The 20,226-nt window shown below is 42.8% G+C and overlaps 1 protein-coding gene across 2 annotated transcripts in view; it reads right to left on the bottom strand.

Annotated features, from left to right (window-relative positions):
- The window catches only part of PDZD8 (PDZ domain containing 8), a 61,797-nt gene that overhangs the window by 18,832 nt on the left and 22,739 nt on the right, over positions 1-20,226 (bottom strand). For both annotated transcript variants that reach the window (XR_014777574.1, XM_084774043.1), the window contains exon 3: positions 11,202-11,304. Coding sequence is in view for 1 of the 2 variants with exons in the window: in XM_084774043.1 (XP_084630169.1) it covers positions 11,202-11,304 (103 nt within the window). In the remaining variant the exon portion in view is untranslated. The remainder of the gene's footprint in view (positions 1-11,201; positions 11,305-20,226) is intronic.

Raw genomic sequence — 20,226 nt, 5'->3', positions numbered from 1 at the left:
ATTATGTTAGCTAGGATATTTTTTAACTCAACTGGGTTTGGTTCTGGTTCTACATATTAGTTTTATCAAACTGGAAAAGTGATTTAGCCCTATAGGACTTATTTGGTTTCTTGTTTGCTGGCTCCTTCCTTCCCTCTCTCCTTCCTCCCTCCCTTCCTTCCCTCCTCCCTCCCTTCCTCCTTTCTTTCTTCTTTCCTTCCTTCCCCCCTTCCGTCCTTCCTTCCTTCCAAGGGTCTTACTGTGTAGCCCTGGCTGTCCTGGAACCCACAGACATCCAGCTGCTTCCGGCCCCAGTGCTAGGGCTAAATGCATGTACAGCCACATCTGACTGGTGGGATTTATTTATAAAGAAAATATATTAGTTCTTATTTGTTACAAAAAAAATAATTCCAGATGCAGAATATTTGTGAAGAAAAAAAAAAGGTTTACTTAGACATTTTGGAGGTTCACTGGTGTGACAGAGGTCAGCTCTCCTGAGGACCTTGTAACAAGAGGTCTGTCTTACTCCACGGAGAACATGAGCAGGAGAAGAGCACACAGTGTCACAGGAAGCGGGAGTGACTCAGCTGGGCTCCCTCAGAGCAATCCTAGGAGAGCTGCTTTAACTGTTCTTGAGCATAGCTGTGACTCAAGGCCTCCCCTCAGGGCTTTGCTGTCTGTTAAAGGTTCTATCATCCTCTATACTGCCAAACTGGGAGCAAACTTCTAACACATTAACCTTCAGGAGAAACAACCCGTGTCCAAGTCACAGTGAAGAGGACATTTTCTGAGCACACTGGGCTGTTGTCATGCTTAAATAAATGAAACTGGGCATAAATGTCAAACATAAATCGAGTACCTCCATAATCTTTCCTCAGAAAGACTTTCCTTTGGATGAAAAACAAGCCCTCTCAAAACAGAATGCTAGCTTGGTCATCAGATAACTTAGTTCCTAAAGAAACTGAATGGTAAATGAGGACTGCATCCTTCAGTTACAAAGAGACAGTAATCTAAGGTATAAAAAATGGTCTTCTGCTTACGTTCAAAAGGCTGTTAAAATAATTCCATCTGAATAATCATGACACCTCAGGTCTCTTCTTTTTAAATTTGATTAAAGCCTTTATCAATGCTTTGATTTGAAACATTTAAATTAGTGAAATAAGCTAAGAAAAGTAGGCAAAGGCTGAGGGTTGTTATGGAAACAACAGCATGGAATGCTGATGTCAAAGAGAAACAGCTCCTAATCTGAGTCACCAAGGCAGCCTTCACCTTTACATATTAAACCTGGACTTCTGCAAAGTGATTCATGTTCTACAAAGTCTGCAGGGAGCTTTAGTGAAAGAAACTTTTAAATATACTTTTCTAAAAATAACTTTATCTTGAAATAACTTCAGGAATAACAGAAAAGTTACAAATTTTTCCTACTTACCCTGAGCCGTACTTCCTGACTAGTGCTTCACCACACTTGCTGTTCTCTTGCACACACTTTTCCTGAATCATTTGAAAGTAGGGTGCAGCAGGCATGATCCCCTTCCCTGGCTGCTAAGTGTTCCCTAGTGAGGGCACCCGAGGAAGCTGCCCCTACTACAGTAAACCTTCTTACACTAGAGTCACCACTTGGCTTTCTTACCTTTAAAAAGGTTTTAATTCATACCCAGTTTAGATTGTATTTTATGAATATTTTGCCTGCATGTAAGTCTATGTACCATGTATATGACTCAACAGTCACATGCTGAGAGATCAGAACACCTGAACATCTGGACTGAAGGTATGGAAAGTTTTAAGCCATCACAGCCACCAGGTGCTGGGAGCTGAACCTAGGTTCTCATCAAGCATAGCAAGTGTTCTTAACCACTGAGTCATCTCTCCAGCCCTTGATCTCTTATCTTGAAAACAGACAAAAAAACACCATTTTCTCTCATGGCCCAAGAAGTATTTTCTTGTCCTCCTTACCTTGTTACAGGAAGAATTTGAAGGCATGGGGCAAAGGACTTGGGCAGATTTGACTCCTCTTCTCTAGAGGTGATGAAAGAAAGTGTTAACCATCGTAGAACTAGAGTGGAGGAATGTGGATTTGAACCCAGGCACACTGGATGCCATTTGTGGAGATGATATAACAGAGTGAGGCAAGGCCCCTTGAAGAGCTGCATCTATGCTACATAGCCCACAGATTGCTTGCTTGACTTTGGCTGGCTAGGATGCAATGTTGCAATGTTCCAAGGCCCCGTTAGCCAACCGTCTTAATTTCTGTATCTAGCCTAATATTCTTAGAATGTGTCAGTGAGTTTAGTAGAGCACTAGCATCAACCAACCCCACAGCCAAGTGCACTGTAACACCTCAAGTCTACAGAATAAATTTTCCTCCAACTTGTGTCTCATGCCTGACATTTCCTACCAATGTAAATGGTACCTATGCTAACGTGTGACTTCCCTTTCGTGATTTGTAACTGTAAAAGTTTGTGTTACCACTTTTGTGGCAGAATGTATCAATTAGAGTAACCTGAATCCATGTTTCCTGGTCACAGCCATTCATATCTGACCCAGAATAACCTACTCTTTCTACATCAATAGCTAAACAGAGGCCAGCTATGGGTTCCTCAGTGTGGGTTTGCAGAATGCCTGCTGCCTGCTAACTGGGCATTGCTTTCATTTTTTGTACCTTGGTTTCCTCATCTATGAAATGAAGATGATGACATGCCTATTCATAGCACCCAAAGACTTGTAAGTGCTGACAGTCTACAAAGTGAGTACTGGACAGCCAAAGATACACAGAGAACCCTGTCTCAAAAAACCAACCAAGCAACCAACCACCACCACCACCAACAAAAACAGCAAACCAAAAGAAAACATCTCTGTCTGCCCTTTGTTGGCCAATATCACTTCAAACCTAAGTTGTCCAGAATATCTACTTTTTCTTCTTCTGCCTCCTCAAAACTGTTCTTTCTGGCTTCTTCTCTAAAACTCTTCCATTCCCAGAGATACCCAAAGCAATGCTGGCTCTATTTTCCATCTCCATCATCACCAGCCTGCTGTTTCAATTTCTCCCCCTGCCAGACCACATCCTGGACTCTACTCAGATACAAGGAGCATATTACTGATGACCTGCTTCCTGCCACGGTGCTGTACCTTGGTGCAGTCTCAGTCTAATTTACAGAATAACCAAGTACAGATGAGATGGGTTTAGATTTTGACACAGTCAGGGTGCCAAAAAGGCCTGGCTAGGATTCAAATGCCACTCTTAGTCTCCCTTAGGGAGTTTGTGAGCTGGGCTGTAGTGGTGTACTCCTTTAATCATAAGCTGGGAGGCCAGCGTGGTCTGCAAAGTGAGTTCCAGGACAGCCAGAGCAACACAGAGAAGCTCAGTCTTGAAAAACAAACAGGGGGTGGGGGGCTGATTAAAACACTTACTCTAAAAGCCTCCATAGTTCTACTGTCTTTATTGCCATATTCTTTTAGTGAACCTGGACACCTCACTGTACCCCACTCACTAGTGTCCAGATTGTCTCTCTGGGGATTTGCACTATGTCTTCCACCCTGACCGCTCCCTGTGTGCCGTGAAGCTTCCTTCATTATCACCTCTTTAACACACCATTTTCTAGTTTTCCCCTAAGATTGCGCTTTCTTTCACCAGGTCACAGTACTTTTGCTCTGAAACTGTGACTATTCTGAACTACTCACAGCAATACACAACGCACATCAAAATGCTGACCTATTTCTGTTGACAAGAAGGGTCATAAAATGAATTATATCTCACATTGTTTCTTAGTGTACTAGACGCCTCCTTCTTGGTACATTAGACTAATTTGATTAGAAACAAACAACATTTTAACATAAGTTCTTACTCCTTCGCAGAATTTCACAATCATACCAAAGTATAAAGGCTAGGATAGAGAACTTCATCCCTTATTTTTAACTAAGATGATTTTTAAGAATTTTAAGAGTGGAAATGTTATATAGAATTTATTATTAGAGCCAAAAGGCATTTGCTTTATTTAAGAAGCCAATTATAAAATGTTATATATGGTTAAAATTTCTTTGAGTCCCTACTGTATTCTCAAATGTTATCAAGCTGAACTAAACCAAAGTTTTCATAAAAGACTGACATTTTCAAAAATGCTTTATTTGCTTTAATCTTTCTCTTCCTTTTGATAAGATTAAGACTGCAAATGGCAAATGGTTAAATAGGCACACCAAAATTTGACCTACCAGGCATGGGGCCTTACGTAAACACACCAAAATGCCAAGTCCTAGGCATCTGGCCTAATGTATTTAAAAGTCTGTCTCTCTTAGCTCAAATGTTCTCACTTAAAATTACAGTTTTTCAGAGAGCCCTTTTAAATCCTTTGTAGGGACTACTAATACTATGTAGACAGATATGGAAATGTAGGTTTTTATTCATTATTACCCAACAAGGCTTCTAAAATTCTATAAAACTAAAAAGGAAGTGAAAATAGCTCAAATTTAAACCATACCAAATCATTTATTTCAGCTATGCTGACCTACTCTCAGGAGACATTCTTCTGATGTTTTTATTAGCTAAATATTTTTATTAGCTTTAAAGAGATGGGAAATATTCAGGGAAGGACAAAGGCGATCAAAGCATGACTAAAAGTCATGTTTGAAACCCTGATGGTCTGGAGAAATTTGGTAGGGGTTAGTTAGTTAGTTAGTTAGGCATAGTCTTCCCAGAATATTTACTGAACATGCAGAACATAATCAGTGAAGGTATCTCACTATAATAGCAGATACTGCAGGAGATAACACAGATCCAATTATCACACAAATACAACTGTACCTGAGCTGTGACAAGTATTGAAGTAACAGGCTTCCCAGAAGGGCTACAGTATAACACAGATGACACTCATATGGAAAGTGAAAATTGCTAAATATTGAAAGCAAAGGTAATCTACAAATGGGAGTAACTAGCTGGTGACAGAAGAACTGAGTTCCAAACAGGGTAACAAGATAAAACTCAGATACTAGCAAAAATAAGAGGTCACTATCAACCTCAGACTGAAGGGTAGAGGCAAGTGTCCTGTGAGAAGCATGGGCCAAGGAGGACAGCGCAGCTGCCAGACAGGCTTAAGGACAGAGAAGAATACAGTTTTCTCTGGTCCACTCTCATTTCCTGTGAGTGTTTCACATTGCCCACTTGACATAACAGCTGACTGAGGTCAGCCTGTTGGCTCTGTTTATTAACAATTAAACTTTATTATACAACCCAACTAGCATACACAAGAAGGAAAAAAGGTTAAAGGGACAGAAGAATGAACCTTCCAGTCTCCGTTCCATGGGATAGGTCTTTAGGTGTCTCTCTGACCCACGAGCTGGTCCGGTCCGTTCCTCTCTCTCCGCGCTCTCTCCTTGCCTTCTCTCAACCTCTTGTTTTTCTTCCCACCACCTTCCCAGTCACATGCAAAGGGAGGTCTCCTTCTCCCTTCGAGGGTCAATTAGGAAAACAATAGCCACGGTGGGGTTCCCAGGTAGGCTTCCTGAATTCCAAGCCCAGGAAGGCTCCAAACAGTCTCTCACAAGGTATTCATGGTGTGCCCCAAGGGTAAAGCCCACCAAGACTGCTTCCACCTGTGACAAAGCTTAATCTTTCCCACATCAGCCCTCACCAAATGGAACAGGAGAAAAGTCCAGGAACATACCTGAACAAGCAAGCAAACTAAGACCTGGCACAAGCAGAACTCTGAATATAGACATATGTGGAGAAACACACTGGGTCAGCACATGCCACAGTGTAGGAAGGGTACACAATGGTCAGAGACGCGTAGTACAAAGTGAGGCCAGGAAGGAGGACAAAGGACAGGACCGGGCTTAGCAGGTACCCAGGAGTCTGCCTTTATCTTTGGAGCAGTGGGCCACGATGATTTTTGTCAATGAGATCTTAAAGATTACCAGGCAACTCTTTTCTCCAGGACATTCACTCACTGAATCACAAAACAGTCGGCACAAGCAGCACGTTGACATCTATGCACCAGCTGCGTGCAGCTGCAGTGATGACAAAGACTCTGGAGCTTTCTGTTAGTGTGAGCCACCAGTGGCAGGGGTGTCTCTTGGCAGCTCCACAGACTGATTCACCGCTCACCTCACCATCTCTTCACTAATTTGACGCCCATGCATTTATCTTTACATGGTTAGTGCATGAAGGAAGAGTAAGAGCTGTAGAAAGCAACATCAAGATCAGCACACAAAGGCGACCAACTGGCAGAAGACGGGAGCATCTCCCCATGGGGCCACATGCAAGAAACCGAGGAGGCAGGCAAACAGGCTGGGACTTACAGGCTAGAAGACTGGTGCTGGGGCAGGAGCTCCCACAGGGCTTACGCCTCAGGCCCAGTGCTTTGGGGTCTAGGCCTCTCCAGACCATTAGCACACACTCACCTCTGGAAGACCTGCCCCACCCCCTCTATTTCTATTAACTTAAAAAACGTAATCAAACAGGACTGCTTTCTTGTGAACTACCACCTAAAGACCACTCACAGTTCTATCCTCCAGTTGGTAAAGTTCTTACTGTGAAAGCATGGGGGATATGGATTTGACCCTCACATTACAAAAAGCAAAAAGCAAACAAATGAAATCCCACCCTCATGCCCACCACTGAGGAGGCAGAGCTGGCAGAGACAACTAGATCCCTGGAGCTCAGTGTTCCTCAGCTACTCAGTGAGTTCCAGGCCAGGGAGAGATCCTGCTTGAAAATATGAAGGTGGACGACCTGGAATAAAGCTAGAGATTGGCCTCTAGCTCCACAAGCACACAGGCACAGGCACAGGCACAGGCACACACAGACACACGTTCCCCATACTACAATGACTCAGTTCTGCCAATGAGCTGTTAGGTAAAAATCCTCGGAAATAGGGTCTAGAAAAGCACTTAGCGAGGAGATACTGGTAAAGCACTGGCTGCAGATGCAAAGACCTGGAGTTTGCCCCAGAACCCACATAGCGGCAGGTGCTAGTCTGTAGTTCTGTCAGATGGAGACAAGAACAGAAGGATCCAGAAGCTCACAGGCAGTCAATCTCACCGCGTGCACCAGAGTGAGAGAGGGAGACAAGGGGAGTACAACACTCAAGGCTTGTGCCTGTGCCCTGTGTCTGTACCCGCGTCCTGTGCCTGTGCCCTGTGTCTGTACCCGTGCCCTGTCCCTGTACCCGCGCCCTGTGCCTATGCCCTGTGCCTGTACCTGCACCCTGTGCCTGTCCATGCGCCCTGTGCCTGTACCTGCGCCCTGTACCCGAGCCCTGTGCCTGTACCCGTGCCCTGTGCCTATGCCCTGTGCCTGTACCTGCACCCTGTGCCTGTGCCCTGTGCCTGTACCCACACCCTGTGCCCTGTGCCTGTATCCTGTGCCCTGTGGCACATGTGCTTGTGCTCTGTGGCACACATGTACCTGAAGCAGCCTGTGCCTGTGCCCTGTGGAACACATGTGCCTGAACCAGCCTGTGCCCTGTGGCACACATGTGCCTGAAGCAGCTCGCACTTATGCTCACCAGAATGCGCACTGCTGTCTCCTCCCTGAATGCACCCCAAAACAAAACAGAGACCCCAGCACAACCCTAACCACTACCTTGGCTGGTGCTCTACTCAGACTTCACCATTCCTCTTGTGAAATGACTGCTTAGGGTGCATTAGACACTTCACAGTAAGGATGAAGGGGCAGCCAGGGTCCTTGGCTACAGTCCTGGGCAGCTGTAAAACTCAAAGGCATGCTAAACTGTGGAAGACAAGAGACGGGCAAAGGGAGCAGACGAGTAATCCAGCTTCTTGAAGGGTAAAGCAAGTTCAAGTCCAGCTTTAGAGAAAGCGTATGACAGAGTAAGAGCTTAGCAAGGGTAGGAGGTAAGTTCAGTCCTGGAGATCTGTCTAGCATGACATCCTGGGTTGAATCCCAAGTGCTGGGGCACAAAAGTGGGTGACTTCTTTTCAGTCTTCACAGTCACTGTAATTATTGACCAAATTCACTAAATAAATGGATTATTTATTAAAAATGGATCTAAGCTTTAACATTGTGTTTACACATAGGTTGTTTCCTAAGACCATTAAATGATTTAGCATATCTATTTTTAATGGTGTGAGAGTTAGTACTCTAATTTCTAATATATCTCAAAGTATCAAATTTTATTTTCTAATGTTTTATATTGCCATGGGAAATAGTAATTTGCCCTCTTAGAATTATTAAATACACAAAATTTCAGTTTATTGGTTGTTGACATTTTTAACTCCTGGTTACTAACCTAAAATCCTTTCTTGAAAACTATTTGTGACATATGCTAGAATCTAAAATAATAATTCATAATTAAAAGTCTTACTAACCTTTGCTATAAAATATTAAAGCTGTCTAATCTTATATCTTTGAAAATAAAACAAAGGACATGGAAAATGCCTGCAGCAAGGGCATGTTATGAGCAGCTCAAAGTGAAGCCAACATTTAACAAGACAAAACAATAATCTCTCTCACAAAGTTATATATTTCAGCACAAAGTCTAAAACGGCTACTTCATTCCTCAGAGAAGCTACTTCAAATTGATTGAAAATGTAAACGTCTCATTCCTCTGTCACTCCTGTTGCTGCTTGTTGCTCCCTCAGTTGGCAGCTGGTGCCGCTTGTGAAGCAGAGGGGGCTGCGCTCACCATGGCCAGTGAGCAACCCAAGGAAGGACCAGAGTATGGCACTGGATGGTCTCACTGTGCTGAGTACTGCACTGGATGGTCCCACCGTGCTGAGTACTGCACTGGATGGTCCCACCCTGCTGAGTACTGCACTGGATGGTCCCGCCGTGCTGAGTACTGCACTGGATGGTCCCACCCTGCTGAGTACTGCACTGGATGGTCGCACCGTGCTGAGTACTGCACTGGATGGTCCCACTGTGCTGAGTACTGCACTGGATGGTCCCACCCTGCTGACTACTGCACTGGATGGTCCCGCCGTGCTGAGTACTGCACTGGATGGTCCCACCCTGCTGACTACTGCACTGGATGGTCCCGCCGTGCTGAGTACTGCACTGGATGGTCCCGCCCTGCTGAGTACTGCACTTGATGGTCCTGCCATGCTGAGTACTGCACTGGATGGTCCCGCCCTGCTGAGTACTGCACTGGATGGTCCCGCCCTGCTGAGTACTGCACTGGATGGTCCCGCCCTGCTGACTACTGCACTGGATGGTCCCGCCCTGCTGACTACCGCACTGTAGTTTTCTCTATCTCTTGTTTCCCTGTCCTCGCTTCTTTATTGTACATAAAGTAACTGATGCAGGTGCACACACACATATTGCTTTTATTTTCTTTTTTAAACTAAATGGCCAACGTTCTGTTTTGGTGACGTCAGAGGGAGATGGTCTGGGGAAAGTGCTGGTTCTGTGAGAACGCCCCCCCCCCCACTTCTCCACAGAGGCACGCTCATTCAGCTCTTATCTTTATATTCCAGTGAGTTATTTTTCTCTCATTGTTTTAACAAAAGAACCCAACAACATAAATCCTTGCATACTTTGTTCAATTGGAGAATTTTAGTGTTTCTCATTTATCATTGTAAAACCAATGACAAGTTTATAACATTTTTGTACGTAGTACATAGCTGTTACATGTAGAGCAATCTGTCTTTAAGTAGGGGTAAATACTCCTGAGCAAAATGATCCTGTTAGTTTTCCTTCAAGTCAAGTGTCTTGTTTAAATAAACCTCTTATTTAAAAAGAAAAGAAAATATTAACCTAAAATTGGGACGGGAATAATGACCATGAAGAAAGAAAAGAGAGGGAAGGAGATGGAGAGAGAGAGAGAGAGAGAGAGAGAGAGAGAGAGAGAGAGAGAGAGACAGAGACAGAGACAGAGACAGAGAGACAGGGACATAGACATAGACATCTGCCTACCTACTTTGGGCTGGAGAGACGGCCAGTTGGAGAAAGTGCTTTCTATACAAGCATAAGGACTTGAGTTTAAGTCCCCAGCATCCACATAAATGCTGTGCATAGGCAGCTGGGGTGGGAATGGGGTGGCAAAGGCCTGTAATCCCAGGATTTGGGAGGCAGAGGCAGGCAGAGCGCTAATCTCTAACCCCAGTGCTGGAGTGGGAGGGGGACAGGATGGGACAGAGAAAGTTAGGTCCTTTCGAGTTCCCTAGCCTGCTGGGACAGCCAAAACATGAACTCCAGGTTCACTGAGATCTCCTGTCTCAAAACATAAGGTCACAGAGAAACACACACAGACGCGGGGCCGGGGTGGGGCCGGGGTGGGGAGACAATGACTTAACCCTCTATTCTACCACATTTACAATCTTCATCGACTCTTGTGACTTTCTCATAATCAAGTTGAGTCAGGCCATCTTCCTCTGCCAATTTAATTTCATTTCTATTTCCCACTCAAGTTAAAATTATTTTATTTCTTCCAAGAAAATTTTATGCCACCCACTTTTAAATTTAACGGTTCTCCCAATAGTCAGTAAATTCTAAAGAGCATCATGTTATAATCTTGTCAAGCTCTGGAGATGGCTATCTTCACTTTTCTGTCTTTACCCGACCACACTCCTGGCTGACTCTGGTCCCACAGGAACTGTTTCTCTAGCATCAGAAACAGCACCTAGCACAGTTACTGTTCATAAAACACCACTGAGTAAATACATTCTGTGAACTCACAAGCTTTCAGGGGCACTCAATAAAATTAGTTCCTTCTAGAGACTAGGACCATAGCTTAGTCAGTAAAGTCAGCAAAGCCTTTTAACACGAGCAATCTAGCTAGACTTCCTAGAAGCCCCTTCCCCTTTTGTAAGTCAAGCATGGTCGCACTGGAGAGGAGAAAAGACAGATGGATTTCCGAGCTTGCTGGCCAGTCAGTTCAGCTGACTTAGTGAGCTCCAGGCCAGTGAGAGACCCTGTCTGAGAAAAACAAAGGTAGATGGCACATAAGGAACTGCACAGATCTCTGGCTTTCACATGGGGGAGTGGGGTGTCCCCCACATGTACACCTCAACACTAACACAAATTATGACCTCTGATTCCTTAAATCAGACAATGTCAAAATTTTAAAAGAAAGCTGAACAGACTGTTTCTTATGCAGTCTGACCATTACTAGTTCCAGGTGATCTATTTTATTATTGATGCTGTACTGTTACCTAAAAAAATAACAACTGCTTGCTTATGAACAATACATCTAAGAATATAGAAATACTAGTAAAGGCAGTTTTTAAAAGGTAGAATAACTCTTACATAAATGTAAAAGTACACATTTTACCGTCTTAATAGAACTCCTTTGTTTTTCTTCCCAAACACCACTGCTCAGCTCAAGTGTGCAATGAACATTTGCTTCTCTGTCATAGGATCCAAAAATGAGTAACCTGTAGAAAAAGAACAGGCAGAATACTATACCAATAAATCAATATCAAAAAAATAAAGTTATATAGATATAACTTTAGTTATATAGATATAACTAGTTATATAGTTATAAATATAACTAAATAAAGATATAATAAAGTTATATCAATAAGTATTTCCTTTCTGATAATTATAAGGAAAAGTACACTATTTTATTACTATTTTAATAACAATAACAAAAAAAGAAACATTTGTTACACCCTCTAGTGGAAAAGCCAAGTGAGGCTCAAGTTAGAGGTTTCCTAGGCAGCTGGTTTTCAATAGCTGAGTTAAACAGAAACATGTATGCATGAGGTAAAACAATTGGCTAAAGATCTCTACGTTGTAGTAAGCAAGTCAGAGATTTTCAAAACAGACTGCTGAATTCAAAACCAAAGCTAGCTGCAGAGTGATGCATATAGGTCTATTATTTCTGTACAATTTAATATGCAGAAGGATACTGCAATTGAATATGAGCACACACACGGATGCAACCACCTAATGTGAGCCTAGTTAAATTATTTATTTTTCTAATGTTTCCCTCTATGGAAACTGTAGAACAAAACCAGCATTACCTTTTTGGAAGAACTATTTTTAAAACTAGAAGATAATAATCATAAAGTACTTATTAGAACAGTACTAAACAATACATGTTCAATGTTTGTTATTTATTTCCTTTAAAAAAAAGGGGGGTATAGATGGGCATGGGGGTGCACGCCTTTAATCCCAGCACTTGGGAGGCAGAGGCAGGCAGATCGCTGTGAGTTCGAGGCCAGCCTAGTCTACAGAGTGAGTCCAGGACACCCAAGGCTACACAGAGAAACCCTGTCTCAAAAAACCAAACAAACAAACAAACAAAAAGAGTATGAATGTCTTGTCTCTCTGTCTGTCTGTGCACCCTGTGCATGCCTGGTGCCAAGAGGGCAACAGATGCCCTTAAGTAGAGTTACAAATAGGTGTAAGACTGGGAATCAGACCAGGGCCCTCTGGAAAGAACAGGCAACATTTTGACCACCAAGCAACCTCTCCAGACCCTTATGTTGAAAACAACCATCACAGAACAAAAGAAACACTCGATCCATGCTGAGTAGTCTACAAAGGAGGCCTAAATCTGAGAGGACATTAGACCTCTTATTACTGGAGAACAGAAAGGGCATCCTCCATGTGTCCAGCCTCTATTATCAGCCCTCATAATGGACCGTGACCTGCCAGTCTGTCTCCAGACCCAGCCAATGAACAGCTTTAACATTTAACAGCATATTAGCTGTTACTCTATTACTTTATCACGACATAAAAGGAAGCAATGAAATTATGAAAGAAAAATGGAAAAATGCACCATGGAAATTTGAGAAAATTGTGTCCTAAGTTTGGAGACACGGATCCCCAGGACCCTATCCACATCTCACAAACTGGGATGGTGAACTGAGAATCCTGAGTGAGGGTAGGCGGCAAAGCCCATAAATTTAAACATTAAAAATCTTTTAAAAGACTTTAAACTTAGTGCCTACTAACTTACCTCCAAAAAGACAAGCCAAACGCATTTTAAAAATTCTTAACTTCAGCAATGCTATTTTTTAGAATAACCAGAATTCTCTTTCTCTGCAGCTCTACTGCCACCATCTGCTCAGAGAGTGAACTGCCTCAGGCTCCCCAGCTGGAGCCCCAGGGCCCAGGCAGGTGTGCTAGTGACTTCATATGTTTTTAAAATGGTATAACACAGAACAGAAAATTAACTCAAAATAGTCATATTATTAAATGTAAGATGTAAAAAAAAAAAACCCTACAAAACTCAGAAAAATAAATAAATCTTGCCCTAGACTAAGCTATGCTTTATTATGATACAAAGAATAAGCACCAAAAGAAAACTTAAAAGACTTTTAAAAATAGACCTAGCACTTGCCTAACTGATACAAGGTCCTGAGATAGGTCCCAGCACAGAGGGGGAAAAAAAAAAACCCAAGAGAATAAATTCTTTTTCTATTTCAAAGCGTACTATCATATAAATGAGAAAAAAATCCCCAGAATAGAAGAAAATATTCTCAAATGTATTTGATCAGGCCAAGTATTTAGGAGAAACAAAAAGTTACAATGTAACAATAAAGCAGAAACTACACGATTTTAAAAGAGGCAATGGTGGCAGGCTGGAGAGATGGAGCAGAAACTAAGGCCATGCTCTGCTCGTGGGGAAGGCCTCTGGGCCCCACAGGCTCTGCATGCACATGGTGCGCTTGTTACTAATCGTGAGAATAATGAAACGCAGACCACTGCAAGCCTGCTACACTGGCTATAATCTTTAAAAAGGCAACATGAGACATTTGGTGGGGTTATGGAGAAATTGGGATCTTTGTACATTACTACTGAGATGTAAAATGTTACAGTCACTTTGGAGACTAGTTTGTCAGTTGCTTAAAAAGTGAACATTATCTTAGCAATTTTACTCCAAAGGAATACGATTTGACAACAAAATGAAGTACTTACTAGATCATTTTGCAATATGGATGAAATATGAAAGTATGCTAAGTCAGAGAGGCCAGTCACAAATAAACACTTAACTCCACTCAAGTTAAATTTTTAGAATAAGTAAATTTGTAGGCAAAAATTAGAATCACTATAGGATGCCAGTGTTTTGAACTGAGTTCCTTTAATGGACCCCAAAAGAACAGACTGTTACACTAAAATGGACTCGCTCCTGCTAAATGTTACATCACACCGGCCAGAAGAGGTGGCTCCACGGCTAAGCCACCTGCCACGCAAGCATGAGAATCTGAGCTTGGTTTCTCACTGGCCCTCGGTGAACTGAGCCCCAAGTTAAGTAACTTGGAGTAATAGAGGAAGACGCCCAATGTTCACCCTACCGCCTACACACACAGTCACATGATCTGAAACTTTAAGGAAGCAAACGAAAACCCAAACAGACCAATCTGTCCTGAAAACAAATTTCAGCCTACTTGTGTCAGCATAATAACCAAACCCCATCTGTCTTAACCCTTACAAAGCAGTAGCCTGGAGCTGGGAAATTGCCTGGAGGTGAGTGGGGGTCTGGGAACTCTTGCTGCCCTTCCAGAGGACCCCCGTTCACTTCCCAGCACCCGCACCTGCTGACTCTAGCTCCAGGGAGTGGAACACACTGCTTGGGCCGCCCTCGGGTGCCCATTCCCTTCTCTCCCTCTTCCCTTCCCCTTCCTCTCCCCACCTCTTCTCTTCCTCTCCTTCCTCTCTCCTTTCCTCCCTCCATGCCACACACATAAACAAACAAAACTTGAAAAAAGTAACCTGATGCTAACTGATCAGCTTTTCTCAGTATTGCTTTGTTCAGCTAGTGTCCAGTGGGCATGCTCATGCACTATATAGAATTATAGCTAATGAACTGCAAATAAAAGCTAACTGGATCAGTAACGAAATTTGACATTCTTTTGTTTTCTGACAAGTGGTTACTCATAGTTAGTTAGGAAGTGGTAAAACGAGAGACTGGAGATGGACTGCATAACAACAACACAAGAGGTTATGAAAGTGTACCAAGCAGGGGCTGGAGAGATGGCTCAGTGGTTAAGAGCACTGACTGCTTTCCCAGAGGTCCTGAGTTCCGTGAAAACAAAGCACTCATATACATAAAATAAATAATTCTTAAAAAAAAGAAAGAAAGTGTGCCAAGTAAAGTGATAATGATGGATGTAAAATACACTAAGGCTGAACTCTGAATGACAAGTTGCGGGCTACCTGGGTTATATCTCAAAAAAGCTGTTTTAGAGAAAATAAATAATGGGTAATTATAACAACAAATAAACACTTTTCTAAGAAAGGTCAGAAAATGTGTCAAACATTGAAAAGATGTGTTCCATTAGAATATTGAGACAAGATAAATTTCAGTAAGATTTAAATATTTATCTGATATAAGTAAGACTATATTTAAAATACAGAAAAATAAATGCCAAATGAAAATCAATAAAATACCGAAAGATATTAGCATAAATATTTAACATCATTTTTAAAAATGAAAAATTTAACCATAAAAGGTGCTGTTTCCTCTATTCAATGGTCTTGGGGGATTCACAAACAAATGCAAGATAGAATTTTAACATCTAAACCAACTCCTCTTGTAAATGAGTTTTGGAATTCTGTATGAGCAGGCATCCCCGAGGAACTAAACATTTTGCCATAAATAAGTACATACTGCTGGCCAAAGAATAAACTGTTTCTCTTTTTTCCATTATAATTTCTGAAGATAAAATGGGCCTGTGTTTACATTCTTATTTATTTATCTTTTAAGCATTATTATTCAAAAAAACCACTTGCAAATAAATGCATAGTATATATGTATAAGCAGATATTAGCCTCACGATACAGGATAACCACTCTACAATACACAGACTTACAGAAGCTAAATAACAAGGAGGCCCCTAGGGAGGATGCTTAATTCTCATTCAGAAGGGCAAACAGGCACCAGAAGCAGTTGAAGGGAAGGAACAGGACGGAGCCTGCCATGGAGGTCTCCTGAAAGACTCCATCGGCAGATGCTGAGACACAGCCAAACTTCAGGGTGGAGCACAGGGAGTCTTATGGAAGAGCTGGGGGATGGAAGGACCTGGAGGGTCAGGAGCTCCACAAGGAGACCAACGGAGCCAGCAACTCCAGGCTGAGGGGTGTGGTGCAGAGCATTTGGGGGCAATTAAAAGAAAAATCAGCACATGGAGGTAGCCAGGCTGCTCTCTGCCAAGCAGCAGATACCCAGGATGAAGAACAGTAAGTAGATCAAAGGGCTCTCATTTCCTTTAACATCCTCTTCAAGTGAATAAAATAGTGGGACTCGGAAGAAAAAGAAACTACAGAAGAGAAACCCTCAGCTACTGTCCAGCGGCCAGCACAGTGTCAGAAGGCCATTCCTTGGTAGTAAGGAGTTTCAGAAAATAAATGTTTTTAATTGAACTTCTTGCTTCATCCCAGCTAAATTAGGGTTCTCTTCGTGTAAATGCTCATTGGTGTTGGGGAGACGCCAGTAGGATCTGGCTCCCAGCAGAACCCTGGGCCGTGCCTCGTCCCTGGGGCATAGAAAAATCAGCTGCTTATGTGTTCTGGAGTTGGAAACATTAATAATCACCAGATCTCTGCATTAATTAAGTATGCATAAGTGAGGTAATGTTTAATCTAGATCCATAGCTAGATAAAACTGTCTAGATAGCCTTATTCATTCCATACTGTTTGCATGGAATTGTTTAATATGATTTTAAAAGTATGTTTTGTGAACAAGTGGCCAAATTCTAGTTCATTTTTCAATAAATATATATAAATGTTTCTGACATTCTGCACATAATTTCATGTTAAGGGTATGGGTACTAATAAATTGCTTAAAAATGAAAATGAAAATAAATAAATAAATAAATAAATAAAAAATGGAAATAAAAACAAACTAAGACAACTATTGGTTCTAGGAATTGTCGAGAGTGGTGACCTAGCTGGAGAGATGGCTCAGAGGTTAAGAACACTATCTGTTCTTCCAAAGATCCCCAGTTCAATTCCCAGCAACCACATGATGGCTCACAACCATCTCTAATGAGAGCTGTTGTGCAGGTGTACATGCTGGCAAGAACACTGTATACATAACCAATAAATAAATCTTTGGGAAAAAAAACTTGACTCTAAATCTCCCCCTTAAAAATCACAATATGCAAGTAGGGCAGCTACAGCAAAGCCAGTGAGTACTTTATGTGAAAGCAATGAAAGTCTCCTAATGCTTCAGTGGTTAACAACTGGGTAAAAAGAATGTGAAAGGCATGCAATGAACGCCAACAGGCAGACAGGCCTGCTTTAACATAATTTATCTTTAAAAATTGCTAGTTTTTGTTTTTCTAGTCTTTGGACACTGTCCAACCTGACTAGTTCAGCGCTACGGCTGGAGAGAGCGGCACGGAGTGAGCACAAGGCCCTGGAGGCTTAAGAAAACAAGTACAAGGAGACCCGCAAAAACGCCCTCAAGCTTGAATAAGCAAGGACAACTGCAGCAAATGACTCTAGCGCCTTTATAGCATCTTTTGTGTCTATATGATAAAGCCTGTAACTATTCGAGATCTATTACCAGACTAAACAAATGGATCAAGGGCTGACGCTGTTGAGGGCCATGAAATATGAAGTGGGGGAAGAGGCAAGGAAAGGAACAATTTCATCAGGATGGACTAAACCTGGACATAGCAGGGGACCCATGATTTACAAATTCTTCATACTTATGTGCATTATGCTGACATATGGATGCTGTACTGTGACGCACTGTACCCTCAAGCTGTGACTCATTGCTTTCATCAGATATTCCATTAGAGCAGCAAGAAAAGTCACTAATACAGAGACTTCGTGCCAAGAAGTGGAACTGTAACTGTGATAAACTTGACCATGTGGGCTGGAACTCACAGTAATTCTCCTGCCTCTGCCTCCCAAGTGCTGGGATTAAAAGCATGCACTACCACGCCTAGCTAAAGATTCATTCATTCATTCATTCATTCATCATTCATTCATTCATATAGTGCTCTGCCTGCATGCACACCTGCAGGACAGAAGAGGCATCAGATCACATTATAGACGGGGTGGGCCATCATATGGTTGCTGAGAATTGAACTCAGGACCTTTGGAAGAGCAGCCAGTGCTCTTAACCTCTGAGCCACCTCTCCCTCTGGAACTGGTCTGAAGGAGGAATGTGGAGGAGTTTGAAACACTAGGTGAGAAAAGTAGAGTTAATGCGCTGTTCTGATATAGGAATGTGCAAGACTAGACTACTGCAGACGGCAGAGGTCTGGACCAGAGAATTTCAAAAGGGGAGCGAGAGCACTTGCCAGGGACAGCGCTACAGGCCATGTGTGTTACACGTTGTAAAGCGTGCGGCTGCACTCTGCCAATATCCTGAGAACAGGAATGAGGCTAAATGGACTATTTTGTTTGGCAGAGGAGATGTCAAGACAGGAGAGTATTCATGCTTTGTCATAGCTATTACTTCTGCTTTCATCCAAGTGTACAGTGAAAAAGAGCAAAAAGTACCGTAAAAAGTTAGAAAACTGTGAGCAAATTTAAAGACAAGGCTGGTTCAAAACCAGATATAACTATTACTAGCACCATTAAAAAGAAACATTACTCTATACTGGGACAAGAGAAAAGGTGTCCACGCACCAGAGGCTTCGTCTTGTGAAAACTACATTACTGTGAAAAGGGTTTAAAAGGGATATGCAGCCAAAGGGCTCCCTGCCTAAGGACCTGCTTTCCCAGGTCAGACACAAAGACAGCTGGAACTGTGGTCCAAGGGGACCAGGCTTCATCTCAGCTCAACGTAAAGCCTGGCAGTGTGAGCCGCATGGTACTTATTTTTCAACTATGGAAGATTAAGGGGGTTTAACAGAATTTGCACTATGGTTCCAGTGAGCTGCTGAGGCCAGGCAATATGTGGCAGTTAGAGCATCTGTAAAGAGGACACTGCCTGTGGCTGTGAGGGAAAGACTAAGCTGTAATGAACACTCTAGAATACTGCAGACACTAGAACCATAGGTCATCTGCTGAGAAATACTGCAGGCGAGGAGTAGAGCTGGCCCGAGAGAGAAACTGTATGTGCCATGGGGAGCAGAACTCAAAAGATGGAGCTACCCAAGCTCTTTGGAGCCCAGACAGAGTAAGGGCTGACCAAAGCAAGACATACCCAACACTTGTGTAGCAGCTGGGGCTCGGTGAATTTGTGTGAGCTTTTCATACCCCCCCCCCTTCTGTGTGCACTATCCGCACGTGAGTATGCAGGTACTTATACTTGGGAGCAAGCATTTGGAGGCTGGAGGACAGTCCTGGGTGTTATCGTCTGCTGCTCTCCGTCTTCTTTTTGAAACAGACTCTTTCCCTGAACCTGCAGCTCGGTTTCAGCTCCAAGATCTGCTTATCCTGCTGCGATGCTGCAGTTGTGGGTTTATGCAGCTATGCCCAGCTCTGGAGTAAGTGCTAAGGATTAAAACTCAGACCTTTTTGGCAATCACTCAGAAGACTTTGGACATCAAACAGTGCTGGAGTGTTAAAGACGAGTGACTCTTTAAGTTGGACTGAACACACGTCGCACTGTGAGATGACCAGGGGCCTACAGAGACCAGAGGTAAGACTATAGCTTAAACAGTGCTTGAATGCCAAGTTGACAAGAAGTACATGTGCGGTCACTAATCTTGATTGTTAGATTTGGCAGAATTTAGAATCACTATGGAAACAAGCCTCTGTCTACATCTATGTGGCAGCTCCTAGGTGAGGTTAGCTGATGGGAAAACCACACTAAATATGGGCAGCTGCCACCAATGGGAACGGGTCCTGGCCACAGGAGAGGGAGCGCAGCAGCTTCATCCATCTCTCTCTTCCCACTGTCATGTGTTATAACCCTCACTCCTGCCACCAAACACCCCTTCTTCACCATAAAGGACTACTGTACCCTCAAAACTGAGAGCCAAAATAAGCCTCTCCTTCCCTAAGTTGCTCTTGTCAGGCTTTCTAGCACAGGAACAAGAAGGTAAGCAAGAGAGATAGTAAGAAATTGAAAGTGTTGAGAAAAACCAGAAGTCATGAGACCACAATGACAAGAAATAAATGGAGGAAAGGGAGGTGACTTGGGGATAGAGAATGTCAATGTCTGTGAATGTTTGTGTGTGTATTATACTTAACACTAAAACAAAAAAAATTAAACATGTATTTTTAGATAAAACAAAACAACACCCTAAAAGCTGCTGAGAAAATATAGGGCTTAGACAGAACAAATGTGATTCAGTGAAGATCTGACCTGATTAACATCATCCACCTAGAGTGAGCAGCTGATGCCCTGGAGTGCAGCCTCCGCTCAACAAAGCTCTATGGCCCTCACCTCACTGACACGTTCATAGCTTCTTCTCAGACTGTATAAGTGGTTGATAGAC

The sequence above is a fragment of the Acomys minous genome (assembly GCF_964271855.1).
Source record: "Acomys minous genome assembly, chromosome: 2".
NCBI lineage: Eukaryota > Metazoa > Chordata > Mammalia > Rodentia > Muridae > Acomys > Acomys minous.
The sequence above is the reverse complement of the archived record's forward strand: the minus strand, read 5'-3'. Positions and strand labels throughout refer to the sequence as shown.